This window comes from Coregonus clupeaformis, chromosome 17 (genome assembly GCF_020615455.1).
Source record: "Coregonus clupeaformis isolate EN_2021a chromosome 17, ASM2061545v1, whole genome shotgun sequence".
NCBI lineage: Eukaryota > Metazoa > Chordata > Actinopteri > Salmoniformes > Salmonidae > Coregonus > Coregonus clupeaformis.
The window spans coordinates 52,629,404-52,643,385 of NC_059208.1; the positions used below are offsets into that span (position 1 = coordinate 52,629,404).

Sequence of the window (13,982 nt, forward strand, 5' to 3'; positions counted from 1 at the left end):
TTATCGACTGCCCACAGACACCCCTGGTCCTTGGTATCCCCCTGGCTCATAAGACACAATCCACACATTGATTGGGTGACAGGTAACATTGTTTCATGGAGCACATTTTGTCATGTGAATTGTTTGTGTTCTGCTCAGACTCCTGCCAGTACTGTGCCTCAACCTCCACTGGAGTCCATGGATCTCTCTGCTGTCCCTGACGCGTATCATGACCTGGCATCCGTTTTCTGCAAACACAGAGCTACTTCTCTTCCTCCTCACCGGCCTTACGACTGCGCCATTGACCTCCAGCCAGGAGCCCCGCTCCCCAGCAGTCGCCTGTACAATCTCTCCCGGCCGGAGACGGAGGCTATGGAGAACTACATTCGGGACTCCTTGGCGGCAGGTATTGTGCGTCCTTCCTCGTCACCTGTAGGAGCGGGATTCTTTTTTGTTGCTAAGAAGGATAAGACCCTCAGACCCTGTATTGATTACCGTGGTCTTAACAACATCACCATTAAGAACAAGTATTCTCTGCCTTTGATTAATTCTGCTTTTCCCTCCTTCATGGTGCTACCATCTTTACGAAACTGGATCTACGAAATGCGTATCACCTGGTGCGCATTCGTAAGGGTGATGAATGGAAGACTGCCTTCAACACACCCTTGGGACATTTTGAGTATCTGGTTATGCCCTTTGGGTTGTCCAATGCCCCTGCTGTTTTTCAGGCACTAGTCAATGATGTCCTTCGGGACATGTTGAATCGGTTTGTTTTTGTCTATCTGGATGATATCTTGATTTTCTCAGAGTCCTCCCAGGAACATGAACTACATGTGCGCCAGGTGTTGCAAAGGTTGTTGGAGAACAAACTGTTTGTGAAGATGGAGAAATGTGAATTTCATGTGTCTGAGACCTCTTTTTGGGTTACATCATAGCTCAGGGGAGTTGCGGATGGACCCAGCTAAGATCTCTGCTGTCACGGACTGGCCAGCTCCCTCTACCCGCAAACAACTTCAACGATTCCTGGGGTTTGCGAACTTCTAGGAGGTTCATCAAGGACTACAGCCGCATTGCGGCGCCACTCACCGCTCTCACCTCCATCTCACGACCGTTTGCTTGGAATGAAGGGGCCGAATCAGCGTTCGAAGAACTGAAACATCGCTCGCCTCGGCTCCCATTCTGATGCAGCCGGACCCCCGACCGCCAGTTTGTCGTGGAGGTGGATGCATCCGACACTGGGGTAGGTGCAGTGTTGTCACAACGTTCTCCTGAAGATAACAAACTGCATCCCTGTGCTTTTCTCTCAAGGAAACTTTCTCAGGCAGAGAGGAATTATGATGTTGGCAATCGTGAACTGCTCGGCCGTTAAGCTGGCTCTCGAGGAGTGGCGACATTGGTTGAGGGGGCGGAACAACCCTTCATCGTTTGGACGGATCATAAGAATCTGGCTTACCTCCAGTCAGCGAAGCAGCTCAACCCCCGTCAAGCCAGGTGGGCACTATTTTTGGGAGATTCAATTTTCTCTGTCTTACCGTCCTGGGTCACGCAACGTCAAGCCTGACGCCTGTCTCGTGTTCATTCGGCTGTTGATACTGGTAGTAACCCTGAACCCATTTTGCCTCCTACCTGCAGTATTGCAGTCATCACATGTGACATCGAGGGGATTGTTAGACAGGCTCAACATCATCAAGCTGACCCTGGGAGGGGTCCTCCCTAACCGGATGTTTGTCCCTGAGTCTGCTCGCTCCCAGGTACTTCAGTGGGCTCACTCGTCTCCCCTTACCTGTCACCCTGGAGTTTCGCGGACCCCTTGACTTTGTGCGACGTAAGTTCTGGTGGGCCACGATGGAGGCGGACACTGAGCCTTCATTGCTGCTTGTACGGTATGTGCACGAAGTAAGAACTCCACCCAGGCCAGCGCTGGTCATCTACGACCTCTACCTATACCCAGCCGGCCCTGGTCGCATATCGCTATGGATTTTGTCACTGGACTTCCCCCTCGTCTGGTAAGACTGTCATTCTTACGGTGATTGATCGTTTTCTAAGTTCGCTCATTTTTTTGGCCCTACCTAAACTGCCTACTGCCAGAGAGACGGCTGATATTTTGGTTGAACATGTGTTCCGCTCTCATGGTCTACCCACGGATATTGTCTCTGACAGGGGTCCCCAGTTTGTCTCCCAGGTGTGGAAAGCTTTCTGTAAAGCTTTGGGCATTACATCCAGCCTGTCCTCTGGATATCACCCCCAGACCAACTGGGCAAGCCGAGAGAGCGAACCAGGAGATGGAGACCGCTCTTCGCTGTGTCACTGGGTCTAACCCTGGGTCATGGAGCTCCATGCTCCCCTGGGTGGAATATGCTCATAACACCTTGACTAACGCTTCCTCTGGTTTGTCTCCTTTTCTGTGTGCTCTGGGTTATCAACCTCCCCTGTTCCCTTCCCAAGAGAGGGAACTGGCGGTACCCTCGGTGCAGTCCCACATGCGCCGCTGCTTCAAGGTCTGGAGGAAGGCCAGGGTAGCTCTGTCCCGAGCTTCGGCGTACATGCAGAGGCAAGCCAACCGTCACCGGTCCCAGGCTCCCGGTTACTCTCCTGGTCAAGAGGTATGGCTGAAGTCACGGGACCTTCCATTGAAGGTGGAGTCTAAGAAGATGGCGCCTCGTTTTATAGGGACCGTTCAAGATACTGTCTATTGTTAACCCCTGCGCGGTTAAGCTACAGCTTCCTGCCTCCCTACGGGTTCATTCCACCTTTCATGTTTCCCAGATTAAGCCTGTGTCGGTTAGCCCTCTGTGCCCGCCCTCTCGTCCCCCTCCTCCGCCCAGGATCGTGGGTGGGGGTCCGGTCTACACTGTCCGGCGACTTCTGGATGTTCGCCGCCGAGGTCGTGGTTTCCAGTACCTGGTGGATTGGGAGGGTTATGGTCCCGAGGAACGTTCCTGGGTGCCCAGGAGCTTCATTGTGGATCCTGCTCTGGTCCGAGAGTTTCATAGGTTACATCCCGATAAACCCCGTCGGCCGCCAGGTGGCGTCCGTAGAGGGGGGTACTGTTAGGCCTACTGCTGCTAGGTAGCTCTCTCTGCTCTCTCCCTCCCCTCTGTCTGTCCTTGATTGCAGGAGTGAAGTCTGGTGTGCGGGAGTCAGGGGTTCCAGCTGCAGCTCATTCACCATAATCACCTCAGCCTTTAAGACCCGGTCAAACTTACCACTCATCGTCAGATCATAGTCAAGACGACCATGTTAGTCTCGCTGCCGACTCAACCTGGTTATTTTTGCTCTTTGTGTTTTTGGTCTGTTCTATTTACTTTTTCTCCTGTGCCACAGATATTTGGAACCTGACTCCTGCCTCCGCTTCACTCCTGCCACCACCATCCTGCTCTCCAATACCGGACCTCTCTTTTGGACTCATCACGGACACTAGGACATTACGGTACCACACCTGCCCTGATCTGGATCTGTTACCCTCCCTGTAACCTGGACTTGCTCTTCCCATATATTTGGAAACCTGGACTTTGAACATTGTAAATAAACCTGTTAAAACTTCTATGGCTTCGTGTACTTGTCTGCATTTGGGTTCTTATCCAGTTAAATCATAACAGGTTCACCTTCCAGCAGGACAATGACCCTAAGCATACTGCTGAAGCAACACTCGAGTGGTTTAAGGGGAAACATTTAAATGTATTGGAATGGCCTAGTCAAAGCCAATTGAAAATCTGTGGTATGACTTCAAGATTGCTGTACACCAGTGGAACCCATCCAACTTGAAGGAGCTGGAGCAGTTTTGCCTTGAAGAATGGGCAAAAATCCCAGTGGCTAGATGTGCCAAGCTTATACAAACATACCCCAAGAGACTTGCAGCTGTAATTGCTGCAAAAGGTGGCTCTACAAAGTATTGACTTTGGGTGGGTGAATAGTTATGCACGCTCAAGTTCTGTTTTTTTGTCTTATTTCTTGTTTGTTTCACAAAAATATATATTTTGCATCTTCAAAGTGGTAGGCATGTTGTGTAAATCAAATGATACAAACCCCCCAAAAATCCATTTTAATTCCAGGTTGTAAGGCAACAAAATAGGAAAAATACCAAGGGGGGTGAATACTTTCGCAAGCCACTGTAAGTCCCCCAAAAATAATTTACTACACATGGGCTCATTTTTCTCAATCCAAATAAATATTGACATTGTCTTCCTGGGAGATCGCCGGTCAGACTTTTCTGATGTATCAAACTTATTCTCTTTACTGCCATGTTCTTCTCTCCTCATCTAGTCCTCACATTTCTGCAACCAGACCACTAGCCTAAGTGGCTCTGCTAATCTCTGTAAAGTGATATATTGGAGAGGTCCCTACCCCTCTACGCATAATCCTTGTAGCCCCACATCACCATCCCAAGTGATGGAAAGCACTGCTACTGCTGCTCTAAAGTGCCACCTCATTATAGATGCACTCTCCAGCTAGTGAGTGCCTTTCTCTGTCCGCTGCATGGGAATTACACATACAGAGCCCCATCTCCAAAGTGGGTCCATATAGAGTACAGTAACTCTACATACCACACGTCATAGGCTCAGATAATGGCCCATTGATGTTAAGGTCTCCATACGTCTCAGTGTAGAAGTTGTTGAGCTACTGAGCTAATGGGTTAAGCAGAGATACCGTAGCGCTGCGAATCCCCCAGCTGGAAAATAAACTATAGTTTGGGGTTTAGCCTACGAGGCTGGGGTTAACTAGCTAATGTGTGGCTAAGATGTTAAGGCTCATGAGGAACGGAAAACACATTTTTCTTATTAAGACAGAGTGGATAGTACTGTATAAACTCGGCTTGGGAAAAACTATTCTGATGAGAGAGAGAGAGCAAGATAGAGCAAGAGAGAGAGAGAGCACGACACACACACATACAGTGGGGAAAAAAAGTATTTAGTCAGCCACCAATTGTGCAAGTTCTCCCACTTAAAAAGATGAGAGAGGCCTGTCATTTTCATCATAGGTACACGTCAACGATGACAGACAAAATGAGAAAAAAAATCCAGAAAATCACATTGTAGGATTTTTTATGAATTTATTTGCAAATTATGGTGGAAAATAAGTATTTGGTCACCTACAAACAAGCAAGATTTCTGGCTCTCACAGACCTGTAACTTCTTCTTTAAGAGGCTCCTCTGTCCTCCACTCGTTACCTGTATTAATGGCACCTGTTTGAACTTGTTATCAGTATAAAAGACACCTGTCCACAACCTCAAACAGTCACACTCCAAACTCCACTATGGCCAAGACCAAAGAGCTGTCAAAGGACACCAGAAACAAAATTGTAGACCTGCACCAGGCTGGGAAGACTGAATCTGCAATAGGTAAGCCGCTTGGTTTGAAGAAATCAACTGTGGGAGCAATTATTAGGAAATGGAAGACATACAAGACCACTGATAATCTCCCTCGATACTGGGGCTCCACGCAAGATCTCACCCCGTGGGGTCAAAATGATCACAAGAACGGTGAGCAAAAATCCTGGGACCAAAGTAACAAAGCCTACCATCAGTAACACACTACGCCGCCAGGGACTCAAATCCTGCAGTGCGAGACGTGTCCCCCTGCTTAAGCCAGTACATGTCCAGGCCCATCTGAAGTTTGCTAGAGTGCATTTGGATGATCCAGAAGAGGATTGGGAGAATGTCATATGGTCAGATGAAACCAAAATAGAACTTTTTGGTAAAAACTCAACTCGTCGTGTTTGGAGGACAAAGAATGCTGAGTTGCATCCAAAGAACACCATACCTACTGTGAAGCATGGGGGTGGAAACATCATGCTTTGGGGCTGTTTTTCTGCAAAGGGACCAGGACGACTGATCCGTGTAAAGGAAAGAATGAATGGGGCCATGTATCGTGAGATTTTGAGTGAAAACCTCCTTCCATCAGCAAGGGCATTGAAGATGAAACGTGGCTGGGTCTTTTAGCATGACAATGATCCCAAACACACCGCCGGCAACGAAGGAGTGGCTTCGTAAGAAGCATTTCAAGGTCCTGGAGTGGCCTAGCCAGTCTCCAGATCTCAACCCCATAGAAAATCTTTGGAGGGAGTTGGAAAGTCTGTGTTGCTCAGCGACAGCCCCAAAACATCACTGCTCTAGAGGAGATCTGCATGGAGGAATGGGCCAAAATACCAGCAACTAGTGTGTGAAAACCTTGTGAAGACTTACAGAAAACGTTTGACCTGTGTCATTGCCAACAAAGGGTATATAAGAAAGTATTGAGAAACTTTTTGTTATTGACCAAATACTTATTTTCCACCATAATTTGCAAATAAATTCATAAAAAATCCTACAATGTGATTTTCTGGATTTTCTTTTCTCATTTTGTCTGTCATAGTTGACGTGTACCTATGATGAAAATGACAGGCCTCTCTCATCTTTTTAAGTGGGAGAACTTGCACAATTGGTGGCTGACTAAATACTTTTTTTGCCCACTGTAGCTGAAGTCCCTCGGAAATGTATCAAGTCAAACACAGATATCCATAAAGCCTGTATAGTTTCTCCTTTTGTCCTTAGACAAAGCTCAAACACTCCCTCACTGTTGACTAAAATGGCTCGCAATTCACTTATGTCACATTTTAGTAAAACAGCCATCAGTATTGATGTTGACTGGGCTGTCATTCTTCTTGTTGAAACGCACCTTCTGTATTTGAGGCACTCTCTCCCTATTGTGTCGCACATCTTAGAGCAGGAATGGGCATTTGTACATTTTACGAGTTCATTTTGTGCAATTCTACACATGTTGACATGGGATGTAGAGAAAATGTTGCTGTTTTAAAGCTAATTTGCTGCTGCTGCAATTCTACACATTTTGCCATGGGGCAGAGAAAATATTTGGTAATTTTATAAATTATTTCACACACATTTGTAAGTTTTTGTGTTACTTTTGTGTAATTCTACTCATTTTGCCATGGGGCGGAGAGAAAAATGATCCGTTTTACAGCTAATTTCCTGCAATTCCAAATGTTTTGCCATAGAGTGTAGAGAAATGTTTGCCGTTTTTAATATAATAATAATATGCCATTTAGCAGACGCTTTTATCCAAAGCGACTTACAGTCATGTGCGCATACATTTTTACATATGGGTGGTCCCGGGGATCGAACCTTACTACCCTGGCGTTACAAGCGCCATGCTCTACCAATTGAGCTACAGAGGACCAATTGGTAATATTTTAATATGATATCTGAGTGAGACTGACTAACAAAATCAATAGAGCCTACCAGTCAGTAATTTGACCATGATTACTACAAGTTTAGATAGTCTAGCGGCCAGTTAACTTACTAATAAATAAAAAATTTAGCTGACATGGGCAAATTGAGTGACTATCAGTGACTGACATAACAAGAGAAACTGTTGATGCACAACCAAATTTAGAAAATTGCACCTTGTGTATTCTACTATTCTTCCTCGGAAACAGGAAGAATTTGGGGTGGGGGGAATTTATCCAAGGGCCTTCAAAAGGGGGGCTGCCAGTTGCCCAGCTCTGTCTTAGAGGGATGTCTGAGGCAGGGAGGGACAGATGATGCGTCCCAAATGGCACCCTATTCCCTATATAGTATAGTGCACTACAGAAGTAGTGCACTAAGTAGGAAATAGGGTGCCATTTGGAATGCAACCAGAGAACCAAGAAGACGGACGGCTCTCGCTTGAGTGTGAATTCAAACAATTTGTAGCCAGATGGCTGGTTTCTTCATAGTTTCTCTGGCCCGGACCCATTACACTCCATCTTTCTCCCTTGCTGTCATTTGATTTATGTAGTTGTTGGTTTGAGTTTCATCCATTTAAATGCTAGTCCCCCTGATGGTCCCTGTATTCTTGTGTACCTTGAATGAAGGTCAGTTTCTCTCCACACAGGTCAATGCAAGGGGGTGCAACTTTGGTTTTAGAAGTGGGGGGACATAATTTTTAATTACATTTTTTCTCCAGTCAGATAAACACTCCAAACAGCCTACCAGACCGCTCGGAGGCATCCGCCTGGTCTTAAAGCACACCGTTGACTCGTTTTGTATCACATTCCAATGATAAAAATGGGGGGGCCAAAAATTCAATTTCAGAATGGGGGGGGTTACATGTCCCTCCCGTCCCCAGTGAAAGATGCACCTCTGTGTCAATGTGTCCCCCAAAGTTTTAAATTCTTGTAATGTCATGCTCACATATTCTTGTAATGTCATGCTCACATATTCTTGTAATGTCATGCTCTTTAAAAAAGGGGCAATCTGGTATTGGTACATCAATTTATGGACTTTGTAATGAATAGCCATTGATTCTTGAAGAATATAACTTATAAATGCCTCATGAGCAATATGGACACTATATATACAAAAGTATGTGGACACCCCTTCAAATTAGTGGATTCGGCTATTTCAGCCACACCCATTGCTGACAGGTGTAAAAAAAAATATTGAGCACACAGCCATGCAATCTCCATAGAGAAACATTGGAAGTAGAATGGCCTTACTGAAGAGCTCACTGACTTTCAACGTGGCAACTTTACAGGACGACACCTTTCCAACAAGTCAGTTTGTGAAATGTAGAACAGCTAGAGCTGCCCTGGTGAACTGTAAGTGCTGTTATTGTGAAGTGGAAACGTCTAGGAGCAACAACAGCTCAGCCGCAAAGTGGTAGGCCACACAAGCTCACAGCCCGTAAAAATCGTCTGTCCTCGGTTGCAACACTCACTACTGAATTCCAAACTGCCTCTGGAAGAAACGTCAGCACAAGAACTGTTCGTCAGTAGCTTATTGAAATGGGTTTCCATGGCCGAGCAGCCGCACATAAGCCTAAGATCACCATGCACAATGCCAAGCGTCGGCTGGAGTGGTGGAAAGCTCGCCGCCATTGGGCTCTGGAGCAGTGGAAACGCGTTCTCTAGAGTGATGAATCACGCTTCACCATCTGACAGTCCTACGGACTAATATTGGTTTGGCAGGTGCCAAACCAAGATTGCCCGAATGCATAGTGCCAACTATTAAAGTTTGGTGGACGAGGAATAATGGTCTGGGACTGTTTTTCATGGTTCGGACTAGGCCCCTTAGTTCCAGTGAAGGGAAATCTTAACGCTACTTCATACAATGACATTCTAGACGATTCTGTGATTCCAACTTTGTGGCAATAGTTTGGGGAAGGCCCTTTCCTGTTTCAGCACGAAGCGAAGTCCATACAGAAATTGTTTGTCGAGATCAGTGTGGAAGAACTTGACTGGCCTGCACAGAACCCTGACCTTAACCCCATCGAACACGTTTGGGATGAATTGGAACACAGACTGCGAGCCAGGCCTAATCTCCCAACATCAGTGCCTGACCTCAATTATAAGAAACAAAAACTATTGTGGCTGAATGGAAGCAAGTCCCTGCAACAATGTTCCAACATCTAGTGGAAAGCCTTCCCAGAAGAGTGGCGTCTGTTATAGCAGCAAAGGGGGGACCAACTCCATATCGTTCCATGATTTTGGAATGAGATGTTCAACGAGCAGGTGTCCACATACTTCTGGTCATGTAGTGTACCTCATGGGTCTGACTCTGTTCCCACCATCTTTGTTTTGACTTTGATTATAACTGTAATGCTTATAAAACAGCATCAGAGGTGTTCTTGTATAGTATTTATAACCGATAACAGTAGGTCATTAACACTGTGCTTCTGGAACAAAAACTCGACACATGCTGGCCTGAGGGAAACTGCCTCACAGTAGTAAGACAGGATCAAGGTAAAAAGGTAAAACTGGCACTTACATTACAATCCCCAGTCTTCTCTCCTTCGGTCCTTCCCATGGCTGGGTACCACACAAATGCACATTGGTATTTTTCTGCAACATCCCCCATACCGCATTTCTCTCTGAGCACCATTTCACAGGCGGGTGGGTAAGCCATGACAGCAGTGGGTAAGAGCCTTGTTCTCTGTGTGGCACAGCCCTCAGCCATCTGGAAGGGTTAGGAGCTGGAGCTGGCATGCACAAATGAACAGGGGGTTTTACTGGCTGTGCTCGGCTGGAGTTCAATGAAGTTCCACCTACGCACGGATCTGTGGTCAGTGTTACTGTTTCCCATCTTACTGGTTAAGGTTAGGATTCGGGGAGGTTATGCTGATCCTAGATCTGTGCCTACAGGTAACTTCTACTCGAAGCTGTTCATATGACCATGACGGTCGTCTCCCTTGTCTTTGAGTTTTACTATAAGCCTGTTCTGAGGATGTTTTCAGACTGTACGGTACAGAATGTGCTTGCATGGATATACTTCCCTTTCCTACACTGCTTCTTAGGCACCAGAGCAAGCCACTGCTTATGATGGCACATCAATAAGGTTCATAAAGGGTTTATAGTTTTTCAAGTAACCCATTAAAATAATTAAGTGCTTAATCAAAGAAACATTATACCTCTCCAGTCCTTTCTCCTAGATTGAACTCCCCCAGCCCCAGTCCAACCTCCAAAGCCAATCACAATGACATGCTCACTGATGCATGTCTGTCTGCTGAGTGTGGAACTTGCTGTGGAGCCCCAGTGAGGTGTGGAAAGCTAACAGCTGCACACTGATTGGCGTAACACAGCAGATAACTGGCTTACAATGGGGATCTGCAGGGCCAAAGTGGAGACCTGAGGGAAATTCTAATCTAACTCCCAGGCATGGCAGTCCAGCCACTCAACCTGAGAAAGAAGCACCTCTTCAGTATGCTGTTGACAGTATAATGATTTCCTCCCTCCCTCCCCATGAATGCACACCACAACCCGGCACAGGAAAACGTATGGGAACCACTGTTGCAGTATATTTGCATTAAAGGCGTAATGAATGTTGTGCTGCAGTCCACCCTCGAGGCCTCCTCATCGTATTTCAAAACAACAATCCGGTTCTGTTCGTATGTTTAACCAGTTTTCCGTTAGAAAAACTAATTTTGAGTTGACATAATTTTAAGCTATGTTCTCTTCTCTGTCTCCACAGACTTGACTGGGACCAGACAGTATGGGGTTAAGAAGCTCCTACTGGCTTCTGATATCTTTCATGGTGGTGAGTCCATCTTCTGCTTCTCATTAACACAAATCATTGTTGGTAGATTACTTTTGTGCTGTTTTCATTACTGTAAAGCAGTATATATATAAAAATAACTAAATGTTTTTACCAAATTGTACAGGATTCGTGCTGTAAAGGTCCAAGATAAACTGCAATACGTTTTACTCGGCTGGTTTTTAATGAATAGAGAAAATCTGAGAGATTATTTTGATGTAGTTCACTAATCCGTTAATCACTAATGGGTTCAGTTTGGCAACTAGGAGCATCCCACTGGGCACATCACATAATTTCAACGTGGAAATGTGGGTAATATTTGGTTGAGACGTTGATCATTGAGATTTCAACCTTTATTCACCCACTCAAAAAAACAGCTAGAAGTTTGTTGAATTCTCAATGTGTCTTGTCTTTCAACCATCTAAAAAGCACAACCAAATTCCAATGAAAAAAACAATGTCTGATTGTTGGTTTAGTTGTCATCTAAATGTGTTATCACTGTGCTTTCAACCATTTAAAAGCATAACAATGTCAGATATTTTGTATTTATACAACAACTTAATGTGTTATCACTGTGCTTTATCTAATAGCACAGCCAAATCAACTGGTGTGCAGTTGAGATTAAAGTACATGGTGCAAGTGATCAATGCTGTTCGAGATTCTGCGCAGATTATTAAAGCAATTGTGAAGATCTCCACAGACCTGTGACCTTTGCATGCTTCTTGAACGCAAACTGGAATTAAAGCCAGACTAAGGCAGTGGAACTATTCTAAATAGAAGATACTGTACATCTCCTTCAAAATGTTGATATTTGGTTGCATTGACAACCAAATACAAGTAAATATCCAGCTTGTTTACAAATTAATAATCTGTTGGATTCAAAGTTAAAGTTAAAGAATAGGACTAAATCAAATCAAACTTTAAATGCTCTTTAAGTAAAGTTTGATTTAGTCCTATTATTTAACTTCGATATTTGGTTGAGATGGAGACATGAATCCAGCATATTCATTATTCATTTGTAGATTCATTTTGAAAATCAACCAAAGCTTGAAACCCTAGGCCTATATGTATTGTCTATTTTTAGTTGAACTCTGGGTTGAATTGAAGCAATAGCTGTTGATGACTTCTCAAATGCTGCAGTATATAGGCCTAAATGTATCATTGATGATGTGACTTAGAAAGTATGGTTACATTCAATTTGCTCTGTTAAACCTACCCTTTGGAATGACTTTGATTGCAATAGTGAATATTTTTAGTTAAGTGTAGATCTCTCAATAATCATTCTCGCGATTTTACTTTCGGTTTTGGTCCACCAGCTTCAAACAGCTGTAAAAATGATATTTGTTGTTATTGAAAAGATATTTCACACCGATTTAGATAATAGTACAATGATTCCCTACACTGTTCAGTGCTTGTTTTCTCAGAAACTGAAATTGAGCGAAGTGTATTGAATTTTAGGAACCAGGAAATGACAGAGCGATTTCTACATTGGCCACTTGGCCCGATTTCCACTAGATAATGTAACACAGCCACAAAGTCAAAACAGCATTCCCATTTTGACAACAGATTCCGCTCTGGCGGGAGAAATCAATAGGCAAATATAACAGCCAATCACAACACTGGCGGGTAAGTAATACTGTGAAACATGATCATTCCACTATTACTGCAGATATATTATGGACATTTTCTGAAATTACAATGCAAAAATTCAACAACAAAAAAATCCCATGTAGCACCTTTAAATCCCTGGATGGGAGACCAAAGGGTAGCTGTAGACATATCAACTCTCCAGTAGGAGGCGCTGCCCAGCCTATTGTTTTTCTGGTAGTAGATATAACGTTGAAGATCTGACATTGTTTCAAAAGTTCAAATTCAATGACATTGAAACTCACTGTTATCAAGTCAGAAGATATCAGCCGAATTAAATATTCATGAGATGCAAATCGATATGATGGTGATGGTAATTTATTAGAACGTTCATGTAATTACAGTTTGTTATAGAACATGCCCAGGTAATGTAGAAATGAGTTTTCTTTGTTGTTTTGTTTCATATGTTCGCCTTTACTTGTATTGGTAAACTTCTTTATCTGTACATCAACAGGTTTTTGGCTCAACTAGGACCTTTGTACTGATAATAATACCTTTGTACGTTTGGTCTTCTATTCATCAGTGTCGATGTGAAATTAAATGGTCACCTGATGATAAATTGGCTGTCGATAAGTTTTTATACCATGTAATTATATTAAATAAAAATGTGCCTGCCTGGCTGACTGTAAAAAGGTCAATCAAATTCATACTGATCTCTTTAATCTCTATGATGTTCATGCTTGTGTTTTCTTTGTTTCCAGTAACGCTCTATTTCAGTAACACTCTTATTTCAGCAGGATACGTGGAGGAAATGAAAGAGGAATGACCTTTACATACATGTGAGGTTTACTCACTGTCTGAAAGAGAGATGTATTTTTTATTTTTTTTGCTTTAAAGCTGACGTTGGTGGTGGCCTGGTGGTCGTATGTATGACGTCATTTACTTCAATGTTTGGAGTGACATCATATGTACGGCTGCTAAACTGCTACATGGGACATCATCAATATTCCGAAAACTCTCTCAGACGAAAATAAAAATCTCCCCCCTCCTTCCTTTTATTTTTGTGTCTGTAGCTCAGTATGCTTTGAATTGTCAGGTAAGACTGATGTACTATTTCCTGGAAAAGGAAAAGAACGCTCCAAAAGTTCAATGAGAAGAGATGAAAGTAATAAAAAAGAGAGAAAGGAGGGAGGAGGGTAGGGCGGGTGGGAGCTGTTTGCAAGAAAATCTTTCCAAGATATTGTGTTAATATTCATGTGAATTAATTAAAGTGTGGGAGAGAGAGAGAGTGAGAGCGAGAGAGAGAAAGCTAGAGAGCCACAGAGAGAAAGCGAGAGAGAGAAAGCGAGAGAGATAATCGTTTTTCCAAAAGGCCCAAATGAACATACAGTATACACAAAAAAGAATCCC

The 13,982-nt window shown here is 44.0% G+C and overlaps 1 protein-coding gene across 1 annotated transcript in view; it reads left to right on the forward strand.

The window, feature by feature from the left end:
- The window catches only part of LOC121586744 (calcitonin gene-related peptide type 1 receptor), a 91,392-nt gene that overhangs the window by 31,956 nt on the left and 45,454 nt on the right, over positions 1–13,982 (forward strand). Inside the window, exon 3 of the mRNA XM_041903693.2 lies at positions 10,923–10,988. Within this exon, the coding sequence (XP_041759627.1) occupies positions 10,944–10,988 (45 nt within the window). The 5' untranslated portion in view covers positions 10,923–10,943. The remainder of the gene's footprint in view (positions 1–10,922; positions 10,989–13,982) is intronic.